The 23,807-nt window shown below is 37.0% G+C and overlaps 6 protein-coding genes and 1 long non-coding RNA gene across 11 annotated transcripts; 2 read left to right on the top strand and 5 right to left on the bottom strand.

Moving 5' to 3' along the window:
* Window positions 1–1,736: 1,736 nt before the first annotated feature.
* LOC111794957 (transmembrane ascorbate ferrireductase 1-like) lies at window positions 1,737–6,277 on the bottom strand. 3 transcript variants are annotated; one of them, XM_023677174.1, is made up of 7 exons: window positions 6,194–6,277; window positions 5,205–5,301; window positions 5,065–5,093; window positions 3,865–4,146; window positions 2,655–2,703; window positions 2,356–2,555; window positions 1,737–2,260 (listed from the first exon to the last, which is right to left on the bottom strand). In XM_023677174.1, exons 4-7 carry the CDS (start codon window positions 4,006–4,008, stop codon window positions 1,949–1,951), a joined length of 705 nt encoding a protein of 234 aa, XP_023532942.1. In that variant the 5' UTR covers window positions 4,009–4,146; window positions 5,065–5,093; window positions 5,205–5,301; window positions 6,194–6,277; the 3' UTR covers window positions 1,737–1,948. The 3 variants fall into 3 exon arrangements, with proteins under 3 accessions (XP_023532942.1, XP_023532943.1, XP_023532944.1); XM_023677175.1 differs by having other exon boundaries at window positions 5,221–5,301; XM_023677176.1 differs by having other exon boundaries at window positions 5,205–5,296; window positions 6,194–6,212.
* On the top strand, window positions 5,472–11,274 carry LOC111794955 (myosin-1-like). The gene is made up of 8 exons (XM_023677171.1): window positions 5,472–5,950; window positions 6,218–6,418; window positions 6,523–6,645; window positions 6,761–6,798; window positions 6,879–6,978; window positions 7,067–9,280; window positions 10,572–10,657; window positions 10,890–11,274. Exons 1-8 carry the CDS (start codon window positions 5,882–5,884, stop codon window positions 11,137–11,139), a joined length of 3,081 nt encoding a protein of 1,026 aa, XP_023532939.1. The 5' UTR covers window positions 5,472–5,881; the 3' UTR covers window positions 11,140–11,274.
* On the bottom strand, window positions 11,031–12,326 carry LOC111794962. The gene is made up of 3 exons (XR_002815151.1): window positions 12,270–12,326; window positions 11,346–11,421; window positions 11,031–11,115 (listed from the first exon to the last, which is right to left on the bottom strand). It is a non-coding gene; the product is annotated as an uncharacterized LOC111794962 (long non-coding RNA).
* A 306-nt stretch (window positions 12,327–12,632) lies between these two features.
* LOC111794956 (low-temperature-induced 65 kDa protein-like) lies at window positions 12,633–19,633 on the top strand. Of its 2 annotated transcripts, XM_023677173.1 has the most exons (5): window positions 12,633–13,404; window positions 13,476–13,667; window positions 13,744–14,010; window positions 18,856–19,386; window positions 19,462–19,633. In XM_023677173.1, exons 1-4 carry the CDS (start codon window positions 13,329–13,331, stop codon window positions 19,383–19,385), a joined length of 1,065 nt encoding a protein of 354 aa, XP_023532941.1. In that variant the 5' UTR covers window positions 12,633–13,328; the 3' UTR covers window position 19,386; window positions 19,462–19,633. The 2 variants fall into 2 exon arrangements, with proteins under 2 accessions (XP_023532941.1, XP_023532940.1); XM_023677172.1 differs by having other exon boundaries at window positions 18,856–19,633.
* LOC111794958 (heavy metal-associated isoprenylated plant protein 39-like) lies at window positions 13,601–20,218 on the bottom strand. Of its 2 annotated transcripts, XM_023677179.1 has the most exons (4): window positions 20,103–20,218; window positions 19,931–20,009; window positions 19,635–19,843; window positions 13,601–13,683 (listed from the first exon to the last, which is right to left on the bottom strand). In XM_023677179.1, the coding sequence occupies exons 1-3, from the start codon at window positions 20,211–20,213 to the stop codon at window positions 19,650–19,652; spliced, it is 384 nt and encodes a 127-aa protein (XP_023532947.1). In that variant the 5' UTR covers window positions 20,214–20,218; the 3' UTR covers window positions 13,601–13,683; window positions 19,635–19,649. The 2 variants fall into 2 exon arrangements, with proteins under 2 accessions (XP_023532947.1, XP_023532946.1); XM_023677178.1 differs by lacking the exon at window positions 13,601–13,683 and having other exon boundaries at window positions 19,411–19,843.
* An 889-nt stretch (window positions 20,219–21,107) lies between these two features.
* On the bottom strand, window positions 21,108–21,530 carry LOC111794960 (stress-induced protein KIN2-like). The gene is made up of 2 exons (XM_023677181.1): window positions 21,453–21,530; window positions 21,108–21,369 (listed from the first exon to the last, which is right to left on the bottom strand). The coding sequence occupies exons 1-2, from the start codon at window positions 21,510–21,512 to the stop codon at window positions 21,226–21,228; spliced, it is 204 nt and encodes a 67-aa protein (XP_023532949.1). The 5' UTR covers window positions 21,513–21,530; the 3' UTR covers window positions 21,108–21,225.
* An 833-nt stretch (window positions 21,531–22,363) lies between these two features.
* LOC111794959 (heavy metal-associated isoprenylated plant protein 39-like) lies at window positions 22,364–22,959 on the bottom strand. The gene is made up of 3 exons (XM_023677180.1): window positions 22,847–22,959; window positions 22,675–22,753; window positions 22,364–22,587 (listed from the first exon to the last, which is right to left on the bottom strand). Exons 1-3 carry the CDS (start codon window positions 22,955–22,957, stop codon window positions 22,394–22,396), a joined length of 384 nt encoding a protein of 127 aa, XP_023532948.1. The 5' UTR covers window positions 22,958–22,959; the 3' UTR covers window positions 22,364–22,393.
* Window positions 22,960–23,807: the final 848 nt, after the last annotated feature.

Genomic DNA, 23,807 nt, shown 5'->3' with positions numbered 1-23,807 from the left:
GATTAAAAAAAAAACATTATAAAAACCATATATTAATTATAATTTTGGCAAGAATGCTATAAATATTAATTAAATAAATAAATAAATAAAACAGTTATAAATAGAAAGGAACTTTCCCACTCTTTTTGGTATTAAACCCTACACACCCTGGCTTAATTTTCAGAAATAATGTAATTTTTATATAAAATTCTAAAATTTTGAATATTTTTTTTAAATAAATAATTAAAAAAAAATTTAATCACGTAACGTTCATACTTATAATAGAGGCGCTACCACATACCTGTCTTAAATAACATAGGCAGAAATCTAAAATATAAAATATTTTCGAATTAAAACAATAATAACATATTCTTGGAGGGGCGTGAGGCATAATAATATAATAGGGTGCATGTAGGGTCATGGGACATGCGTCATCATACATCATTTAATTATCCAATTCCAACTCAAAAGTCACTTACTTGATCAGTTTAAGTTGATGTCACCAATGAAAGTTCGATTTTGTCATTTGAAATCCAAGTTAACCTATGTGAGTTCATGACATCAATTTAAAATTTAAACTTGTACAGAATTCTTTCTTTAAATTTTATAATGGTTCATGTATTACAGCGGCAAACATTAAACACTCCATGAATAAAGTTTTGAATAAAATAATCTTAAAAAAAATCTCCAAATGCGCTAAGGACAACTAGCCCATATAATATATGGTTTTAATATATAAATATTTATATAAATGAGAAAAAAAAAACACTAAATTATAAGAACTAAAATAAAATAAATATTGAAATTTAGGTGGAAAATTATGGAATTTAATTTAATTAATTTTTTTATTTATATTAAAAATTAATTACATGGTATTTTACATACGTGGGGTGTGGCAGTTTGGCAGGTATGGAGAAACCAAATCCACACCAACTCAAATTTGTTTTTTTATTTATTTATTATTTTTTGGATGTGTTCATATTATTTTGTAATAAATTAAATTCCACTCTGGAAAATAACCCTCCAACTTAATTTTATTTTGGCAACATAACATCAAATATTCAGTTGAAGTCATTCAAATAATTATATCATCAACCCACTAATGACTAAAAAATATTATTAAATGAGATTAAAATAATTAAATTTTAGAGTGATTAAAATAATTAAAAGTATATAATAAGTTCTAAGAACGATCGAATGAGAGAAAGTTTGCAAACAGATTATGTAATGGCCTAGATTAATCGTTAACTGATGTTGTTCTCTTTAGGCATTTCAAGGCTACCCCTCAAGGCTTTAAAATGCGGTCCATGAGAAGGTTTTCACACCCTTATAAATGATGGTTTGTTCTCCTCCTCAACCAATGTGAGAGGTCACAATCCACCCCCACTTCGGGGCCCAGCATCTTCGCTGACACTCTTTCCTTCCTCTAATCGATGTGGGACCACCACCAAATCCACCACCTTTTAGAGCCTAGCGTCCTTACTGGCACACCGTCTCGTGTCTACCCCCGAAATAGCGAGAAGGTTGACAAATCGTTCAGTGAGCTAGAAGGTTGACAAATCGTTTAGTGTCTGGCTCTGATAACATTTGTAACAACCCAGATCCACCAGATATTATCTTCTTTGAGTTTTCTTTTCGGACTTCCCCTCAAGGCTTTAAAACGCGTCCGCTGGGGGAAAGTTTCCATATAAATCTTATAAATGGTGTTTTGTTATCTCCCTTAATGTCACCGATTATCTTAATGATCAAGATTAAAATGAAATAAAACTTATGATTCGAATAACTCCACAAAATAGTTTGATCAAGACTACTTGAATGGGATGACTCTAGCATACAAATCTAAACACGACAAAAAATACAAAATAACACGTTAATGGTTTAAAAAGCATGATATGCAAACATGGTTAATTGGAAAGGTTTAATTTTTATCGTCATCAATACCATAATAACCACGGACACGCATCCCGCATCATTTAGCGGAATGGATTCTATAATCGTCGTGGTGTTCGTCGGAGGAGGGCTGTGAAATGACAGACAAAATCACAAACACAGCAAAAACGACGGTGGTGATAGCGGTGAAGTTGACGAGCAACGCCTCAGTGCCGTATTTGGCGACGCCGGAGCTCTGCAGAAACGTCAGCTTCTCAAGGAAGCCAAGCGCCGAGTTGGCGGCGGCCAATACGTACACACACGCGCCCAACAGCGCGTGCCATGGCAGCGTCGCTCTTCGAAGATCAGCGGACCCTCCGGGGTAGAAAAATGCCACGAATCCGTACAACCACTGCCCATTTTCAAATCTTAACTTATAAATAAATACGCTTTTAAAAAAATTAAAATTAAAGAAATTAAAATGATGGGTGGCAATTACGTAAATACCTGGATACCGTAGAGGACAATTACGCCAATTCCAATCCAGGAATGTAGGCTGTAGAGATTAGCGATCCCACTCTCGTTATGGTTCTTGAATGCAGCGATGATTCCCACAATGCCTAGAACCAATGCGACGCCGTTTAGTGCCAGATGGATCACCTTCTTTACTTCTTTTCTGAACGGCAGTGATTTGTAACTGATTATTGCTGCATGATTTTTTAACGCATTATTTCGAATTACTAATAATTAATTTAATTTTCAAATGGAAATTAACTAATAATATAAATTTTAATTTCGATAATTACCTTCGCCTCCTATGATGATCAATCCGAATAGCATAAAAACAGGATGAACCTAATGAGAGCGGAAAAAAAATGATAATTAATATGCAATATTTGTTCAGGTAAAAGTTGGTAATTCCAGGATGGTTGGTTGACCCGTCCAAAAAATTCAAACTTACTAACTAAGTCGAGAAAATTAAATCTATATATATATATATTATTTAAGATTGTCGTTTTTTAAACCTTAATTCTAAAAGATTTTAAGAGTATGATATTGTTTAAAAAATTATTTTACATGAAACACGTTGAGTCCTTGAGATAATTTGAAAGTTGACTTCAGATTTGACCACAAATATTATTTATATAGTATGATTATCTTATTAATAATTCAGATATATCCTTTCACACTAACTTTAAATTATAGAAACCTTATTCTATAAACATTATTTCATTATTTTATAGTTGGTGGCTTGAACAACTTGAATAGAATAGAATTGATAACCATGATAACTCTACCCTCTCCTTGGATTAGAATTGATAACCATGATAACTCTACCTTCTCCTTGGAGGATTAGAATTGATAACCATAGAGTTATGATAACTCTACCCTCTCCTTGGATTGGGTTGTTGGAATGTATTTCAATTATTTAAAAAAATACATCTCATAAAACTCAAATATCAAACCAAATATCAAACCTTTATAAATCTAAGCTCAAATATTAAACATTTATAAGTCACAAGTTAAATATTCTTAATGTTCATAATAATTTTAAAAACAAGATGGGATTGTAACTCTATTTTCTGGTTTACTAAACTAACGAGTCAACTAGGACTGACGTGAATTTTTAGGTTTGTNCAAAAAAAAAAAAAAAAAAAAACTAATCCAACCCCACCCCACCTTTATGATTTAGATGATAGGATGGTGAGATGATTTTAAAAATTAAATCATCAAATAAAGCATTAATGAAAGTAGGTGGGAAGTGAGAAGTAGGACTTAAAAGTTGGAAATATCGTTCTTTTTTCTTTTATTGAAAAACAAAAGAATGGATCTACGTATATATATAAAAAGGTAAACATGCAAATGGTTCGTAACAATTATAAAATTAAAGAAAAAAAGCTGAAATTAAATCCAAATTTAAACTTTTAAAATTGAAATTACTTTTAACCTAAAAAGAAAAATCCAAAAATGAGTAAAATAAAAAAGAAAGGTCTACAGAGAGAGGGAGAGACTTACATTGAAGATGAGACTCTTGTTGACAGACTCCCAAGCAAGGCCGCCTCTGAAGTGAATGGTCCAAATGAGCACCATGATGAGCGTCACCACCGCGAGCCCGTGACTGATCACGGTGAACGGAAAAGCTTTCACCGCCGGCATCATCTCTCTCTCTCTCTCTCTCTACTGTGGAAGTCCAAGCAATTCTGGAACCCTCTGGGTGTCGGATTGCTTGTTCGTTCGTTCTTTTTATGGGTTTGATTTGGTTGAATTTATAATAGAGTTTGAGATCCACGAGGTTGCCTATTAAATTTTAAAATGGATGCTTTTAATTATAAGGTTTAAAAGATGGAGTATAATGCTGAATGGGCCACTTTGACCCAAGCCCATAATTTCCTCCATTCTCCCCCATTTTCTTCACTCTGACCCAAGCCCACAAAGACCTTTAATTAAAAATTTTAAATAATATGAAGAAAAAATGGAAAGTTTTAATATTTATGATGTATTAAATATTTTTATTAATTTCTTTTTGTGTATTTTAGTGGAAGAATGGAGGAGTGAAATTCCACGAAGGAAGCAGCTGGAATCTATACTCAGTGGATTAATGATTGATTATATTTGGAGTGGAAAGGGCACATGAACCCACGTGTTTCCACTCATTTTACAGATATTTTTATTTTAATTAACAATCCAATTATTCAACCTTACATTTAATGGGCTTCTTATATTGGTTTACAGGTTTACGCAATTAAATAATAAAAAAATAAAAAATAAAAAATATCCTCCTTTTTATCTTTTTGACTATTGAGCCCGTCTCAACTTAATCTTCTCATTTCCAACTAATATATATAATCCTTGTTTTATGGAGAAAAAAATGTATAAAATTTATTTTCCTCCAATTCTTGAGTGATATAAAATGGTCATTTTGATTATTAAATAAAAATACTTAAAAAAAAAAAAAAACCTTTTTATTCTTCTACATGCCTTTTCATATATAAAACATAATAAAAAAATAATATTTAGTTGTACTAATTTTTTTAGTTTAATAAGAGAGTTTTAACCTTTATTCTCCCGAACCCATTTATCAATTTAAATACCATTTATCGATTTAAATATAATTTAGTGGATAAATCATCCATTAGCATAGTTCTATTATATTATATTAAAAAAAGAAAGTAAATACTAACAAAAAAAAAATAAAATAGAAAACATACCTGATACCTGAAATTTGTGTATCACGCTGTTTCCATCTAATTAGAGAGAAAGACAGGATATTAATTACTAATAAAAAAAATACATTGATTGATTAAGACAGCAAAGTTGTAGATTTAAATCAACAAAGTAAAAAAATATTGGTATACCATTTTGGAATCGGACCTTGACATAGAAACATGGTTGTTTGTTATATCACACTTGAATAGTGAAGGACCACTGTGCCCTGGAAAAGCGAACCCTAAACTGCCATTGAAATTTATATAAAATCAATTCCTGAATGTGATTAAATAAAATTTAGCAAGCTTTGAATAACGTGGAAGCCCAAAAGCTGGTGGCTTCCGACGTTAAAATAAAGTTTTGTTTTGGTTGTTGATGAGGAGGCATCATTAAAGTATAGGGGCACATTTGTCATTTTGAAAAGCACTACAGCAACGCCAGCCTTTTCGGCCAAAACTAAACCATATTGCACTTCAGCGTTGTTCCTTCCAACACTGTACACTGCGGCATTGTCTGATTGCCGCCCGCCATGGCAGAGAAACTTCTCAGTTCTCCTTCCCTATAGCTAGTTTCTCTCCTCATCTTTTCCACCTCCTCTAATGAACCTGCTCTAAGCCCACAAAATTTAATTTTTACAGGCCCCCAGCTTTTATTGCTGCTTTCTGGATTTTCCTATCTTGCAGCGACCAGGGAGGACAGAATTAATTCCGGTTCAAACCAGAATAAGTTATCACAGTCCCCATCAAGTTCTACACAACATTGTATATTCCTATATTCCATCGATTAGAGGTTTTCCTTGTCTGAGATCTAAAACAGAACTGAAACAATGTTCAAATCATGGAGCAAGAAGCAGAAGATCAAAGCTGTATTCAAATTACAGTTCCAGGCAACTCAGGTATTGATTTTGCAGGCCGGAGGGGATAGCTACATTTTTCTCTGCTCAACATGAAATGGCTTCTTCTACCCGAAATTTTTAATTTTTAATTTTTAATTTTCCTGTCAATTAGTTATAAATTTTCTATCCCTTCTATAGAGATTATAAGCTGATGCAATTGAGTTTGAACGAAGCTTGCACTTATTTGTGTCAATGTGTACGAGTGTGGTTTGTGATAATGAAGGGAGAGGGACAAGATCTTACTTGATAATATTGATCTTCATTCAGGTGCCGAAGTTGAAGAAATCGGCTTTGATGATATCTTTGGTGCCAGATGATGTGGGGAAGGCAACAGTGAAGCTAGAGAAAGCTGCTATTCAGGATGGAACTTGTTTCTGGGAGAATCCTGTCTATGAAACAGTCAAGCTTGTTAGAGAGATAAAAACAGGAAAAATCAATGAGAAAATTTACCATTTTGTTGTTTCAACTGTAAGGCATAGCAACATAAACTTCTATATTTTCTACAACTTGCAATTAGCCATCTGGTGGGAGCAACTTGTAAAATTCTATATGTATGTGTATGCACTATGCAGGGATCATCCAAATCTGGCTTTGTAGGTGAAGCTTCGATCGATTTTGCAGATTTTGAGGCGGAGACTGAACCCATGACTGTTTCCCTACCTCTTAAGTTTGCAAACTCTGGTGCCATATTACACGTTGGTTCCCTCTATCTCTCTCCATCCGTTGTAGCTCTACCTAGCAATTTGAAGTCTAGTCAAACTTCCATTTCATTGTGAATATTCCTGATTTTCATGGGTTTTGATGAAACAGGTTACCATTCACAAGATGGAAGGGGATAATGACCAAGGGTAATATCAAAAACTTAAGCTTCATTTTAATTTACAGTGTGACCTTCTTTCCTTATGAAGTTTTAGTTTCCAATTGGCAGGGATTATGAAGAGAGTGGAGGCGCAGCACTTCAACATGAGAATAGCTTTAATAGCCAGCTTAGCTTTTCTAGTACAGAAGGCAACCATTATCTCATAGAAGTAAGGTCTCATTCCAATTTTCCAAACATTTCAAATGTACGAAACCATTGGCTCGATCCTATTTATATAGAGTATGGTTGGATTGCAGAATGGTGACCAAAATACATTACGTGAGGATGCTGAACAAAATGGCAACTCTAGAGTGCCCCCTGGCTCTAGTTCAGCTAAATTTGCATCATACTGGGATGGTAACAATGGTGAAAGAAGTACTCAACAGGGTTCCAGATCAATGACGAATGGTGTACGAAGTCCTACCCTCTTGTCACCCCCTAGACAGAACTCCATGCCTAGGAAGGCAACAGTTGACACCACTAGAGTGAAAAACCAAGCACACGAGCGATCAAATACAGAATGGTCCCTGGGTTCAGCTTCAGATGGAAGTTTTGGCGACTCTGCAAATAGTCCTGAAGAAAACACTTCAAGAGAGAGGATGCACCAGGTCCCTAATAGTTCTATTGAAAGAGTAAAGAATGAAAATGTAATGCTCACGAGAAAGCTAGAAGTAACAGAGCTGGAATTGCAGTCTCTTCGCAAACAGGTCACAAAGGAGACTATACAAGGGCAGAATCTATCACGACAAATCATTTGCCTCACTGAGGAAAGAGATTCACTCAAAACAGAGTGCAAACAACTCAAGTTCTTGAAGAAATGCAATGACGAGTCTGAGGACTCGAAGACTTTAAAGTCTGAGATTAAGGAAGCAAGGGTTCAGTTGGCAGCAATAGGGGAGGAGCTTAAGCAGGAAAAGGAAGTACGAACTGATCTTCAGCTACAACTGCAGATAACAAAGGAGTCCAACTCTGATTTAGTTCTTGCTGTGAGAGATCTTGAAGAAATGATTGAGCTAAAAAATAGGGTAATAGCTGATCTATCAAGAAGTTTAGAATCCTGGGAGAGTGATAGAGAACAGGAAGCTGTTGGCCATTGCAAAGAGAATAATGATAAGGACCCAAAACTCTCAAAAGAATTGATTCAAGAGTATGACGATGTCAAGGAAGTCGACATGTTGAAACAGGAGATCAAAGATTTAAATAGTGAAATAGAAATGCACTTGAAGAACATGGAAGAGCTAGAAATGCATTTAGAACAACTTATGTCGGAAAATGAAATTCTCAAGCGAGAAAACAGTGACATGTCTGCAAAGTTAGAGAGAAACAAGACAGAATATCAAATAAAACAGAATGAATATTCAGGTTCTCTGGCTGTTATAAGAGAACTTGAATCCGAAATAGAAAGACTAGAAGAGAAACTCCAAATACAAACCGAGGAGTTTACAGAATCTTTGATCTCAATTAATGAACTTGAAGGTCAGATCAAGCGCTTGGAGAGAGAATTGGAAAAGCAGAAACACGAGTATTATGATGAACTCAATACCACAAAACATGCCAATGTGAAGTTGGAAAAAATGGCTATAGAAGCCCAGGAAATATTGAGTAAGACAAGGTGGAAAAGTGCCATAAAAGCCGTCATTCTTCAGGAGAGAAGTAGAAAGTTATCGATGGAAATGGCTTCCAAGTTAAATGATAATGAAAAGAGAATCACTAAAGCAGTCAAAGAAATCAATGAGTTGCGTCTGCAGAAAATAGTATTGAAAGAAATGCTCCAGAAGTCTAAGGAAGAGTCCAGGCGAAATAAAGAACAAAATGAAGAAAAACTGCATGGCCTTTCCTTCCAGCTAGAGTTAAAAGCAAAAGAAATGCATCACATGTCAATGGAGCTAGATAACAAGTCTAGACGACTTGAAGATGCAAAAAAACAGGAAGACTATCAGCAGGAGGAAATCCAAATACTGAAATCAAATATAGAAAAAATAAATGCAGAAAAGCACACTAAAAAGCAGGCAGAGAGAGAACAACCTGAATGTTTGGTCTCTGAAATGGAAGCATTGGAAGAAAGAAGTAAAGAAAAGGAGATTTGGGAAAAAGAGATGGCTTTTTCGAAGAGAGAAGTAGAAAAGGCACAGGAAGAGCTTACTAGAATTAAAGTTTCCAAACACGAACAAGATACATTAATCGACAATCTGCTAGCTGAGATGGAAATTCTTAGATCCCAAATTAATGAGTTAAAGAAGGAGTCACAGACAGAAAATTCTGAGAAAGAAAACCTAAGAAAACAGGTATTCCAATTAAAGGGTGAACTAGAAAATAAGGAGAGAACTTCTGGCACATCAAACATCAAGTTGGAAAGTCAAGAAATTTCAGCTTTGAATCGAAACTCAGCATCAATTCATAATGGATCTCAAACACTTACGCATACCAAACAGGAGCTTTCAACTTCAGGAGAGGTGATGCAATTGCTTCAGGTATTTCTCGAACCCTATAACTAAATATCAAGATGAAAAATAAGACAAAATTCTGAAATTTTTATGTTTTCTGTTGATACCGGATTTTGATTGGCGGATCAACAATAAATTGTATTATCGAGAACCGCGTTGTGCCTACAAGAGAAAGAGAGGTGCATAAGGGTCTAGAGCTAACGTACCACTAGTCTGATGCTCAAGTCAGTAATTGAGTCGATAATAGGTGTAGAAAGGAATAAGTCAGTGTCTTTGACGTACCTTTCCATCTTCTGACTTGCTGAACTTATATGTGGTTGAGAAACCTTCATCATAATGGAGTGTTATAAAACGTCGTGATTCTCGTGGTGCATTGAGTATGAGAAATGGTTACAAGGTTGGACCATTACATGGTCAAACCAATTCTCAAATGGATCTTGAGTGATTGTGATTGAGACTCAAGTCATAGTCTTTTCAACCATCGGTTGACTCCTATAGGATGGTCAAACTACCCTTGAGGGGCCAACAAGGGCCTCAACTTTGGTTGGCACTTGTGGTAGTCGACCTCTCAGGCTCAATTGACCCTCTTCAAATTTGCTTCTCGGCCTTTGAGCTTTTTCTTTTGGTGGGTTTTGACCCAATCAATTATTTCACCTATAACACTCCCAAAAGTCCTCTCCATGATTGATATTAGCTAGAGAGTACCAAATCTTATGATTAGATATATACTGAAAAGATGAAGTAGAAGAAAGAAAGATAATGAGATGGATGGTAATGAAAGCTTTAAGGAGCTAGTGTTGTAGTAAATTCAAAGATATATTTATTCTAGAGAAAAATCTCAACACTACAATATGGGAACAAGATTACGTTCAGAATTAGTCTAAATGGTCAAAGCTCTTATGCAAGTACAAAACTACATTATTAACTTGACAACCTAATGTAATTTTCTCTTCTGAGAGGCATTGTCAGTAATTGTAGACATTCACAATACCTCATCAAGATGACTACAGTCTTCTTCTAAATAAATTCCATATCATCATAAATGAAGTATTTGAAAAGAAAGTCAAGCACTTGGTATATATCATAGTTTTCTGTAAAAATTAAGATGATATAAAAAAGAAAAAAGAATAGAATTTCCCACTTAGTTGACTAATATTGATACTTTAATCGCTAACCATTTAAGCTGAAGCTAGTTTATTCCTTGAAGTTGCATAATACTTCTGCAGTTGTCCCTTTTAGACTTTGTTTCGTGTTTCATTTGTATCACTTCATCCATATTCTAGACTGTGCTAACATTGCAGATATCTTTGAAATATAGGAAACAAACCATTCTGGTATCACCATAGCAAGTAATAAAGAAGAGAAAGCGAACCAGAGCAATGTACATGAAGCACTTTGTGGAAGGTATAAGCTGCCGATCAATTAAACTTGAAGCCTATCTTTCTTGTCAGTTGTCATAATAATAAACATCTCCATGCATTAATGTTTCCAAACCCAAATAACCATGTATAATTGTGAATATATACTGCCAGAAAAGTGCACATTCAGAAGCATGTTCATTTCATTATTTCCTTATATTTTTGGGTGTTATAAGAGCTTTTTATTTAAATATGTAATTGTTAATTATGCTTTGCAGGAAAGTGGACTCTAACTCATCAAATAAGGAACTGAAATCGTCAACTGCTGGGAAAGGTACTGAGGACTGTAATATTGATCTCCTTAAGGAGATGTCTTCCCTAAAGGAGAGGAACCAAACTATGGAAAGAGAACTGAAGGAAATGGAAGAGAGATACTCAGAAATAAGTCTCAAATTTGCAGAAGTAGAAGGCGAAAGACAACAACTTGTAATGACTGTGCGAAACCTGAAAAATAGTAAAAGAAATTAGTATTTTATCAGGTACTTGATCAAGTTATTTGAGAATATTCATGGCTCTAGCACGAAAATATCGAGTACTTAACCAGAAAACTCGGAATACCATCATTCGAAATCACTTCACAAGTATAGATATGTGTTGTCAGAAGATTATTTTCTCATTGTCTATTTTTATTTCTTTTGGGGGACAAGCTCATTTTTTTCAACCCTCAAACTTACATCACCTAGTTGCCGATAGGAGGAACTTGTATTCCAGAAATGTTTTCACGAAGTTAGCAGCTAACTGGCTTGCAATCTGCAGGGTTCAGAAAGTCACTGGTAACAATTAGATAAAGAGTATAATCATAGTCTCTATTATGTTTTTGAGTCTCCGATCGAGATTAGGGTTTCATAAAGATGTTAATTGAAATCATGATTCCAATATCGTTTTATGAAGAGAGCTGTGCCTTTTAAGTAATTCAGCCTACACATCTTGACCCGTCTGTAGAAGTTCATTCTAAAAAATATTGACATAATGCGTTTGGCTGGAGTATTGAATGAGTTTCCAAACTTGGGACACTATCTTACGGAATTTGAGTAAGGAACTTACCCAAATTCCAAGATTGTCATGGTAAGGTGTTTAAACACATCCCCCTGTGCTTTGGTTTCTCTGCCATGGTCACGACATCACAGCGGCAGAGTAGCTCCTTGCTAGTTAAAGAGTTTGAAATATCAAAGCATAAATCACCACTTCCAAAAATTTTATACAAACACTTCCTAGAAATTGACAGTGTGTTCTAGTTACAAATGTATAGGTGAAAATATATCCAATCCGTTCGATTTTGCAATTTTTTTTTGGTTTGTGTCCTTAAAGATTGGCATCACTTGAAGAAATGGCTTCGTTTAATTTGTTTGAGAAAAGGACTATGTATCTAATCCAGAAATGAGGAAAGCCTCTGAAGAATATTCTATGATAAACTTGAGAATCGCTAGAATTTAAGTAAAGAGCGCTCGTCAATTCAATCAAACTTGCTGTGCTATTAAACAAAAACTTCGTACAACCTCTCATGAACAGAAATTGTTTACAGCCGCAAGCAGTGAAGAACATTAACTCGAGATCTGAATTGAAATCAACAATTGCATTAATTGAGCAAAAAGTTTTACCTCCAGGAATCGAGTTTCAACACTCTCCGAAGAGAAAATCCTCCCGAGGAACCTCAGAACCTCAGAACCTCAATGACTGACCACCAGCACCGAGACAACCACTATCAACATCGATTCTCCGAGGAAGAACGTCGTCAAAGAACTTGGAGACATTAGAATCGATCGTTAACCAATCAATTCCGAGAGAGATTTCAGGGACAAAATCGAAGCAGAGGAGGTCGCCGACGGTGGAAACTGGCTTCAAAAAGCGAGGTGAGGATATAGGGAATCGGTGGAAGAATTCGTTTTCCGGAGCGAAGTAATCAACGTGGAGGAACCGAATTCGCATTTTCAGCGACTGAGAGCAGCACGATAGAGGGAAAACGGTCACGTAAACAGAATTTCGCGCTTCGAGGGTATTTTTATATCTCTGAAATTGTTTACAAGTTAAATAGTTACCGATTTTACCAAAATGCCCTTCTAGTGATGAGATTTATTTATCGGAGATGAGAAATTTAAAAAATATTACTCCTCTTTAATATTTCTCATTTTCTATTCTTTAATGCCTATTTTAAAAATCCAAATTTTTTATTTAATAAAATAGACTAAGCCTTTAGCAAATAAATGGGTCAAAATCGTTCGGGCCTAATACGACCAAAATCCTATTAGAACTTAGTCTTATCGATTTAAACTGATTGAATCAGATCAAAACTAGCTTCTATCCATTTACATGGGTCGGATGTTTAAGTTTATTCTAAAACACTAAACATCTATTGTATATCATAATCTTTTGACAAAAGGGAAGTATTGAAGATGTGCGTGGACAAATACTAGACGTTGATTAGTTATCTTATAGGCATATTTTGATAATAACGTGGGTTCACTCGAGGATGGTAATAGGTCCGACAAGGATCCTTATACCTATATACGTGTTTATCACCCTCCGCCACTTCGTGTCTTCTTCTTGAACTGCCACACACCCATGCGAAGCTGGCCAGCCCCTCTATTTTCTATTAAATCCTTTTGTCTCATACCCATCTTCTACGTTTCTCTCTGTCAGGAGTATCATCGGCTGTCATCATGGAGTCCCAGCAAACGGCGCCTCATCGCCACCACGCCCACCACCATGACCCTCACAACGTCGCACTTCACCGAAGTAAACAGCCGTTTTCCCTAAATCTTCGCTTATTTGTAGAGATATAATGTTAGGAATGTGTAACTTTGTAGGCGTGGAAGGGGAAGAAGATGGGCAGCATCATGAGAAGAAATCAGTGCTGAAGAAAGTTAAGGCAAAGGCTAAGAAGATTAAGGACACGATCACTAAGCATGGACATGGCCACGATCACCATGAGCCCGAGGATCACGAAGAAGAAGAAGGTGGAGGAGCTGTGGTGGATCCTGAACTTCAAGGGGCACCATGTATGTCTTTCTCTTCCTGAAACATATAGCTCAAATTATAAGGATATTTGATGGTGCCACTTCTATTACTTGGCAGTGTATGAAGGCGCTGCAATGAGGAGCGCTATGGCCGGAAAAGGGCAGCAACAAGATGTCGGAATTGGATTGCCGACGGAGGTGCACGATCAGCCTCCTCCGGCTCCAAGAGAAACGGCAAGCCGTCCCTCTGCTGTTGAGCCAAACACGACCATGTCCTTGTCCCCATGGAGGTTGGAGGAGGGTCCTCAGGCGCCTAAAGACAAAGCTCCATACCCTCACACTCCTCATAATTCCGAGGTCAAAGCTTTGGATCCAACAAAAAGAGGTAACATTATCCACTTTGAGCATAATCTTACATTTTCTTTGGGCTTATTCAAGAAGCCTCGTACCAATGGAGATTTAGGCATTTATGTTGAGTTATGGAGTCTGCTCCCTGTATTTATAGCTTGGTCAATGGCTATATCCGGTAAAGCTATATATGGTACATAGCTATATATAGTAGATGGTTAAATCTGGTAAAGCTATATTTAGTAGACTGAACCATATATATATCCCGTCCAGTAAAGCTCTTAAATGTACTTTTCTATTCTCTGTACTCTCTTGTTGTACATGCCTGAAGTCATCAATAAAAAATCCTTTTAGCCAGAGTTCTCCTTGCAACTTCTCTCTATCCTTCTCTTTGTGTTCATCTAGATCGAGCGTGTGCGTTGTTGTGCGATCCTAACAACTGGTATCGATCCTAACAACTGGTATCAGAGCAAGGCAAAATTCACCACGATCTGTGAAGATGGAAAGTTCAAAGATTGGAATTGAGAAGTTCGATGGATCCGATTTCGGTTTCTGGAAGATGCAGATTGAAGATTATCTGTACCAGAAAGATCTTCACGAACCTCTGTTGGGGGTGAAGCCGGATACCATGACCACGGAACAGTGGAAGCTCAAGGATCGACAAGCCTTAGGGATGATCCGGTTGACGCTATCCAGAAACGTGGCGTTTAACATCATCAAGGAGAAGACAACGTCAGATCTGATGAAGGCGCTGTCAAATATGTATGAAAAACCGTCGGCTATGAACAAGGTGTATTTGATGCGTAGATTGTTCAATCTACAGATGTCTGAAGGTGGACGTGTTGCGGATCATATAAATGAATTCAATATGATCATAAGTCAACTGGGTTCGGTGGAAATTAATTTCGAAGATGAAATTAAAGCGTTGATTTTGATGTCATCCTTACCCGAGTCATGGGATACTGTTGTTGCCGCAATCAGCAGTTCCCGAGGATCTGATAAACTGAAGTTTGATGAAATTCGAGATGTAGTTCTCAGCGAAAGTATTCGCAAACGGGAAACTGGAGATTCATCAGGCAATGCTCTCAGTGTTGATCGAAGGGGAAGAAGCAAATCAAAGAGCTCAAACAAACATGGGCGTTCAAAATCAAAGAACCGGGGAAAATCTCCAAACAAACCCAACGTAACGTGTTGGAGCTGTGGGGGAAAAGGACACTTTCGGACAGATTGTACAAAGCTAAAGAAGAAGCAGAATCATAAATCTGAAGATGATGATGATTCTATATACACAACAGAAGATGCTGAGGACGTTTTAATCCTTAGTGTGGATAGCCCAGCTGAATCCTGGATTTTGGATTCAGGTGCATCGTTCCATTCGTCTCCAAGTAAGGAATTGTTTCGAAATTTCAAATCAGGAAATTTCGGGAAGGTGTATCTTGCCGACAATAAAACCTTGGAGATTGAAGGAAAGGGAGATGTCTCCATACAAACTCCAGCAGGAAATCAATGGACATTACAAGATGTCAGATACATTCCTGGTCTCAAGAAGAACCTGATCTCTATTGGTCAGTTGGATAGCACAGGCTATGCAGCAGAGTTTGGAAAGAGTTCCTGGAAGATTGTGAAGGGCGCCATGGTTGTTGCGCGTGGCACAAAATCTGGAACCTTATACACTACTGCAGAGTGTATAAACATGACTGCTGCTGCTGAGAGTGCTTCCAATTCAAGTCTATGGCACAATAGACTTGGACATATGAGCGTCAAAGGAATGAAGATGCTCACTGCGAAAGGAGCTTTAGAAGGCTTAAAATCTGTTGATATGGGTCTTTGTGAGAGCTGCGTTATGGGCAAACAGAAACGAGTTAGTTTCACAAAGGCTGCCAGAGAACCGAAGAAAGTGCGGTTGGAAATGGTCCATACAGACGTCTGGGGACCATCTCCAGTTTCATCACTTGGTGGATCAAGGTACTACGTCACCTTCATCGATGACTTCAGCAGGAAGGTATGGGTTTACTTTCTGAAACATAAGTCAGATGTGTTTACCACCTTCAAGAAGTGGAAAGCTGAAGTTGAAAATCAGACCGGCTTGAAGATCAAATGCCTGAGGTCTGACAATGGAGGAGAGTACAACAAATCAGAGTTTATAACATTTTGTGCAGCTGAGGGAATTAGATTAATAAGAACAATTCCCGGTAAGGCAAGACAAAATGGTATTGCAGAAAGGATGAACAGAACCTTGAATGAGCGAGCAAGAAGCATGAGGATTCATTCTGGATTGCCAAAGGCATTCTGGGCTGATGCTGTGAACACAGCAGCATATTTGATTAATAGAGGGCCGTCAGTACCCTTGAAGTTCAAATTGCCCGAAGAAGTATGGACAGGAAAAGAACTCAAGTACTCTCACTTGAGAACCTTTGGCTGTACTGCATATGTTCATGTTGATCCAGAGAAGAGAGATAAGCTTGATGCTAAGGCTGTGAAATGCTACTTCATAGGCTATGGCTCTGACATGTTCGGGTATAGGTTTTGGGATGAGAAAAATATGAAGATCCTAAGACACTGTGATGTGACCTTTGATGAAAATGTCATGTACAAGGACAGAGAGAAGATAAACTCTGAGACTACGAAGCAAGTGGGAGTTGAATTTGAGTGGCAAGAAAATTCACACAGTGATGGTACAACAGAAGCTCAAGAAACTCCTGATCCTATTGCTGAAGAACCAGACGTGGCTGATCCTATTGCTGAAGAACCAGACGTGGAGCAAGTTGCACCTGAACAGGTGTTGAGAAGATCATCCAGAACTACCAGAGCACCAGACAGATATTCAACCTCATTACACTATCTGTTGCTGACTGACGAAGGAGAACCAGAGTCCTTTGATGAGGCCCTACAAGTGGAAGATTCAACTAAGTGGGAGCAAGCCATGGATGATGAGATGAGCTCACTTGAAAGGAATAATACGTGGGTGCTGACTGAGTTGCCTACAGGAAAGAGAGCTCTGTTGAACAAATGGGTGTTCAAAATCAAGGTTGAACCAGATGGCAGAAGGAGGTTTAAGGCTCGGTTAGTAGTTAAAGGATATTCACAAAGAAAAGGCATTGATTATGCTGAGATCTTTTCTCCAGTTGTGAAATTAACTACTATCCGAATTCTACTGAGTATTGTTGCATCGGAGAATTTGCACCTTGAGCAAATGGATGTAAAAACGGCATTTTTACATGGAGATCTAGACGAGGAGATCTATATGCAACAACCCGAAGGATTTGCAGCTCCAAGCAAGGAGCACATGGTGTGTAAGCTCAATAAGAGCTTGTATGGACTGAAACAAGCACCGAGACAATGGTACAAGAAGTTTGACTCCTTCATGAGCAAGAGTGGTTTCCACAGAAGTGAAAAGGATCAGTGTTGCTACCTCAAGAAATACACTGATTCTTATGTGTTTCTACTCCTGTATGTGGATGATATACTAATTGCTGGATCAAGTATGAGGGAGATAAACCACCTGAAGGCAAGCTTGTCTTCAGTATTTGAGATGAAAGATTTAGGTGCAGCGAAGCAGATCCTTGGGATGAGGATTTCTCGAGATAGATCTGCTGGCACATTAAATCTATCCCAAGAGCAGTACATTGAGAAGGTGTTGTCCAAATTCAAGATGAATAACGCTAAACCCAGGACTACCCCCTTGGCAAATCATATTAAATTGTCAAAGGGGCAATCTCCCAAGACAGTTGAGGAACGTGAGCACATGGCATCAGTTCCGTACGCTTCTGCAGTTGGGAGTTTGATGTATGCTATGGTCTGCACTAGACCTGACATAACACATGCAGTGGGAGTTGTTAGCAAGTACATGGCAAATCCAGGGAAGGAACATTGGGAAGCTGTGAAGTGGCTTCTAAGATATCTGAGAGGTACATCCAATACTACACTTTGTTATGGCAATGGCAAAGTAGTTCTGCAAGGTTTTGTGGATGCTGATCTGAGTGGAGATGTAGACTCCAGCAAGAGCACATCTGGGTATATCTACACTATAGATGGAACAGCAGTGAGTTGGATGTCTAAGCTTCAGAAATGCGTTGCTCTTTCATCTACTGAAGCTGAGTACGTGGCCATAGCTGAAGCTGGAAAGGAGATGATATGGATGACAGACTATCTAGAAGAATTAGGCCGGAAGCAGTGCAAGAAGATCCTTTATACAGATAGTCAGAGTGCCATACAGTTGGTGAAAAACCCAGTCTATCATTCAAGAACAAAACACATTAGAAGACGGTACCATTTCACTCGCAGGTTAGTGGAAGAAGGCGATATGTGTTTGGAGAAGATAGAGGGTGCAAAGAATCCAGCAGACATGTTGACAAAATGTGTTGATGTTGGAAAATTAAAGCTATGCAAAGCCCTAATTGGTATGGTGTAGGATCAGTCTCCAAGTGGGAGAATTGTTGAGTTATGGAGTCTGCTCCCTGTATTTATAGCTTGGTCAATGGCTATATCCGGTAAAGCTATATATGGTACATAGCTATATATAGTAGATGGTTAAATCTGGTAAAGCTATATTTAGTAGACTGAACCATATATATATCCCGTCCAGTAAAGCTCTTAAATGTACTTTTCTATTCTCTGTACTCTCTTGTTGTACATGCCTGAAGTCATCAATAAAAAATCCTTTTAGCCAGAGTTCTCCTTGCAACTTCTCTCTATCCTTCTCTTTGTGTTCATCTAGATCGAGCGTGTGCGTTGTTGTGCGATCCTAACAACTGGTATCGATCCTAACAATTTATTCCTAATGGATAACAAATCGATAATCATCCTCCCAACAATCTTCACATCTACAATAGCAGTTTCTTTCTTGCCGTTTGATCTTTATGAATGTGTTGCGGTGGAACAGGGAACGAAGAAACAGGGGATTCTCAGACATTCGATTCATTTGCAAGAATGAAGCTCAACAACGAAGACGTACAGACCCGTCCCGGCTTAGCTAGTGGGATAGACGAAGGAAATCAGAGAAGCTCCGGGGAAAAGATCTCAGGCGTGGGTTCATCCATGCGGAGTAAAGCAGAGGAAAACACAGACACCAACTCTTCTTCGCCATTGGAGTATGGAAGGAAGATAGCTTTAGCAGTGACAGAGAAGCTGAAGCCAGGGGAGGAAGACAAAGCACTTTCAGAGGTGATATCGGAGGCTTACAACACAAGTAAAGAGAAGGTAGTGAAAGCTGGAGAAAATCAGCCCAAAGGAAAGGTAACAGAGTCCGAGGAGTTGACTCAGCGACTCGGGAGAGAGGATAATAATGAAGGAACACAGAGATACTCCCCAGCAACCTCCACCACTGCAGCGACGGTAAAGAATATGGCGGATATGGTGAGGGACAGTGTGGGGTCGTGGATGGGGAAAGGTGGAGATCCTAATACTTCATAAGGTGAATCAAAATATAAAATCAAGCTTGGTTCTGATTTGTTTTTATTAGTTATTTACTTTGTGAGGATTGAAGCAGGGGTTGAAGGATTTACAGATTCTCCAGCGGCGGGAGAGGAGGCGGAGTAGTCCGGCGATTAACCGAGATCAGTAGAGATTTCGATGTTTTTAAGAGAAATACATATGTATGTATATATATATATATATATATGGAAAATAAAAATTGAAAGAAAGAGTAAAGGAATTGTGTACTTTTTGGCTTCTACTTTACTTCTTCTCCTCTTTCTTCTCTTCCTTCTTTTCTTCCTTCTTCTCTTCCTTCTTCTCTTCCTTTGCAGGTCCGACTGATATAATATCCACTTTACCTACTTTCTTCAACTTTTTCACAATCGCCACCGCGTCCATCGATCCAACCACCGTAAGTTTCTGATCCTTCAGATCCGCGGCGATCGAATCAACGCCTAGTCATCCAACCATCACACACAATTCCGATCGGAAATGTGGAAGAAAAATAATACGGAAAACAACGAATCGAATCGGAAACGAACCGTAGATGTCGGCAGCGGCTTCGATTGCTTTCTGCTTCGATTTGTCGTCCGTCATCGTCATTACCTTCAGCACCACTTTCTGCGAATCTCGAAATCAGAAAGAAATCCGTGGAAGGAGAGAGAAAAACAGAGGCGGAGGAATCAGAGAGAGAGAGAGATAAAGAAGAAGAACCTGAGCCATTTTGGTGAGATATGAGGAAAAGCCGTGTAGAACAGAGAAAGGAGGTGGGGGGAATGTAAATGTATTATGTTTATGAAGAACAGTGACGCATCCGCATGCCATCGGGGGGGTTTATAAAGGGCACGCAACAACAGCCAAAATGCTCATGCCAAACAAATTCCCAATCCGAATTCTTCATTTTTTATTTTTTAAAATTGAAATAAAAACAAAAAGCCAAATTTATATTACTCCAAAATTCAACCCATTTATTTTGATTTTGAGACGTTAGATAAATAGGACTAAAAACTTTGCGTGTTTTAATGGGAACAGGCAGTGCCAAATCTACTCGATTCCCACATCGACTGTTTTATCATTTAATTAAATGTTCATAATTTGTGCCTGTGAAAATTAGTTCGCTGTTGAATACAAATTTTTATTGGCATTTAAATTTTATCATTAATTCACTCATTAATAGAAAATTTCAATAAATGTATTTATAAATATCTAGAAATAAACATCTAGGAATACTAGCTTACACGGCAACATAGACAATGGACACATTTTTATTATTTGCTAAAACAAGCAAATATATACATATTCGAGTTGGGTATACTATATTTAATTTATAGTATGATATTTATACTGTGTACCATAGTCAGTAGCTAGATATGAACAATGAAAGTTGTGTACCATAGTCAGTAGCTAGATATGAACAATGAAAGTTGTGTACCATAGTCAGTAGCTAGATACGAACAAGGGGGCATCGCATACATATGGTCAGCTACAATAATGGTTAAAGAGCCTAACATAGCTAGGTTGGTCCGCTATTCTAATCATGGTTTTCTTACTTTTAGGAAAAGTATGATTGTGGGTGAAGAAGGATTTAAATCCCCAACACCGTGGTTTTAGCCACGTGCTCCAATTCTTTGAGCAATCACGTGCTCTAGTAGTGACAAACATAATTTAACTAGCTTAAAACATAGATTTCAGCGACAAGATTCAAATTTTCTATTTCATATATCGAATAGAAGTGCAATTCAACAAAATTCAACGTTTAAAGAGAAAATTAATACGATGTTTCCATTCGGATGATAAAGCCTTTATTCATGAAAGCCTAAGCTAATTTGATGAAGCTTCATTTGTTAAAGGTAGTGGCGTCTTTAAGAGCATCAGCAGCACCGTGAGCCTTGGCCGCTATCTGTTGTCCGGCCTCTTGTATCGACTCCTTGGTTGATTGGAGTGTATCACTTGCCTTGTCCATCAAATTACTCGCCTTCTCCTACACAATCATATAAAGCAATATGTTAGCCATCATCGATTAAACGACCACCAAGCACTTAAGAAAACAGGGGCGAAGTGAACCTGGGCTTGGCCTTTGGCTTCTCCAGCTTGGTAGCTCAAACTTTGAGAGCTGTCTGCCATTTTGGTCGAAAAGAGTTGGAAAGGTGAGAAAGGGTTTGGTGAATAAAATTGTTATTGTTGATTATGAGCAATCTGGTCGTGATTTTTGTAGGGAAGTTTGGATCTAAATATGGTCTACCCATTTAAAAGGGTTGCACGCCACGTGGAAGTTTAGAGTTTGAGAGGCGGTGACACTTGTCGTGGTGTGGTTGGAGCTGTTCTACTTAGGGGCCAATTGACCAGGATTTCAGTTCAGATTGTTTCTCCGCTAATATGTTATATATTTTGTCATAAAAAAATGTTCCTAAAATTTTAATTTTTTCTTTTCTTGAAATATTCTTATAATTAATTTTAGAAAATTAATATTTTGTTTTAAAAATACTCTTAAATTTAATACACTCTACCTAAATTTTTTTTAAAAAAAATACCCTAAATTTTAAAAAACGCTTTCGTAAAATAAAGTTTTAAATTTTTTTATTGTTACTTTTTTAGAATTTATAAGTAATTTTGGAACACTGTAATAATATTTTTAAACTAAAAAAAGTTTTAAGAGAATTAATGAAATTTTTGAAAAAAAAGGTATTTTTGAAAATTTTAATATAAATATTAACAATTATAGAGTACTTAAAATTAGTTTATATTTTATTAATTTAGCCATATATTTATATTTGAATATAAATCCTTTATTAATTTTAAATTTGATTAATGAATGCAATGGGCCATTTTTGCATGATTTATCTTGGACCAACTTTGAATTATTTAGAATAACAAAATTAAAATTAAAATTAAAATTAAAAAAAAAAAAAAAAAAAAAAAAAAAAAAAATATATATATATATATATATATGGAAAATAAAAATTGAAAGAAAGAGTAAAGGAATTGTGTACTTTTTGGCTTCTACTTTACTTCTTCTCCTCTTTCTTCTCTTCCTTCTTTTCTTCCTTCTTCTCTTCCTTCTTCTCTTCCTTTGCAGGTCCGACTGATATAATATCCACTTTACCTACTTTCTTCAACTTTTTCACAATCGCCACCGCGTCCATCGATCCAACCACCGTAAGTTTCTGATCCTTCAGATCCGCGGCGATCGAATCAACGCCTAGTCATCCAACCATCACACACAATTCCGATCGGAAATGTGGAAGAAAAATAATACGGAAAACAACGAATCGAATCGGAAACGAACCGTAGATGTCGGCAGCGGCTTCGATTGCTTTCTGCTTCGATTTGTCGTCCGTCATCGTCATTACCTTCAGCACCACTTTCTGCGAATCTCGAAATCAGAAAGAAATCCGTGGAAGGAGAGAGAAAAACAGAGGCGGAGGAATCAGAGAGAGAGAGAGATAAAGAAGAAGAACCTGAGCCATTTTGGTGAGATATGAGGAAAAGCCGTGTAGAACAGAGAAAGGAGGTGGGGGGAATGTAAATGTATTATGTTTATGAAGAACAGTGACGCATCCGCATGCCATCGGGGGGGTTTATAAAGGGCACGCAACAACAGCCAAAATGCTCATGCCAAACAAATTCCCAATCCGAATTCTTCATTTTTTATTTTTTAAAATTGAAATAAAAACAAAAAGCCAAATTTATATTACTCCAAAATTCAACCCATTTATTTTGATTTTGAGACGTTAGATAAATAGGACTAAAAACTTTGCGTGTTTTAATGGGAACAGGCAGTGCCAAATCTACTCGATTCCCACATCGACTGTTTTATCATTTAATTAAATGTTCATAATTTGTGCCTGTGAAAATTAGTTCGCTGTTGAATACAAATTTTTATTGGCATTTAAATTTTATCATTAATTCACTCATTAATAGAAAATTTCAATAAATGTATTTATAAATATCTAGAAATAAACATCTAGGAATACTAGCTTACACGGCAACATAGACAATGGACACATTTTTATTATTTGCTAAAACAAGCAAATATATACATATTCGAGTTGGGTATACTATATTTAATTTATAGTATGATATTTATACTGTGTACCATAGTCAGTAGCTAGATATGAACAATGAAAGTTGTGTACCATAGTCAGTAGCTAGATATGAACAATGAAAGTTGTGTACCATAGTCAGTAGCTAGATAGCTAGATATGAACAATGAAAGTTGTGTACCATAGTCAGTAGCTAGATATGAACAATGAAAGTTGTGTACCATAGTCAGTAGCTAGATACGAACAAGGGGGCATCGCATACATATGGTCAGCTACAATAATGGTTAAAGAGCCTAACATAGCTAGGTTGGTCCGCTATTCTAATCATGGTTTTCTTACTTTTAGGAAAAGTATGATTGTGGGTGAAGAAGGATTT

This window comes from Cucurbita pepo, chromosome LG05 (genome assembly GCF_002806865.2).
Source record: "Cucurbita pepo subsp. pepo cultivar mu-cu-16 chromosome LG05, ASM280686v2, whole genome shotgun sequence".
NCBI lineage: Eukaryota > Viridiplantae > Streptophyta > Magnoliopsida > Cucurbitales > Cucurbitaceae > Cucurbita > Cucurbita pepo.
Note: the sequence above shows the minus strand (reverse complement) of the source record. Positions and strands in the feature narration are given on the sequence as shown.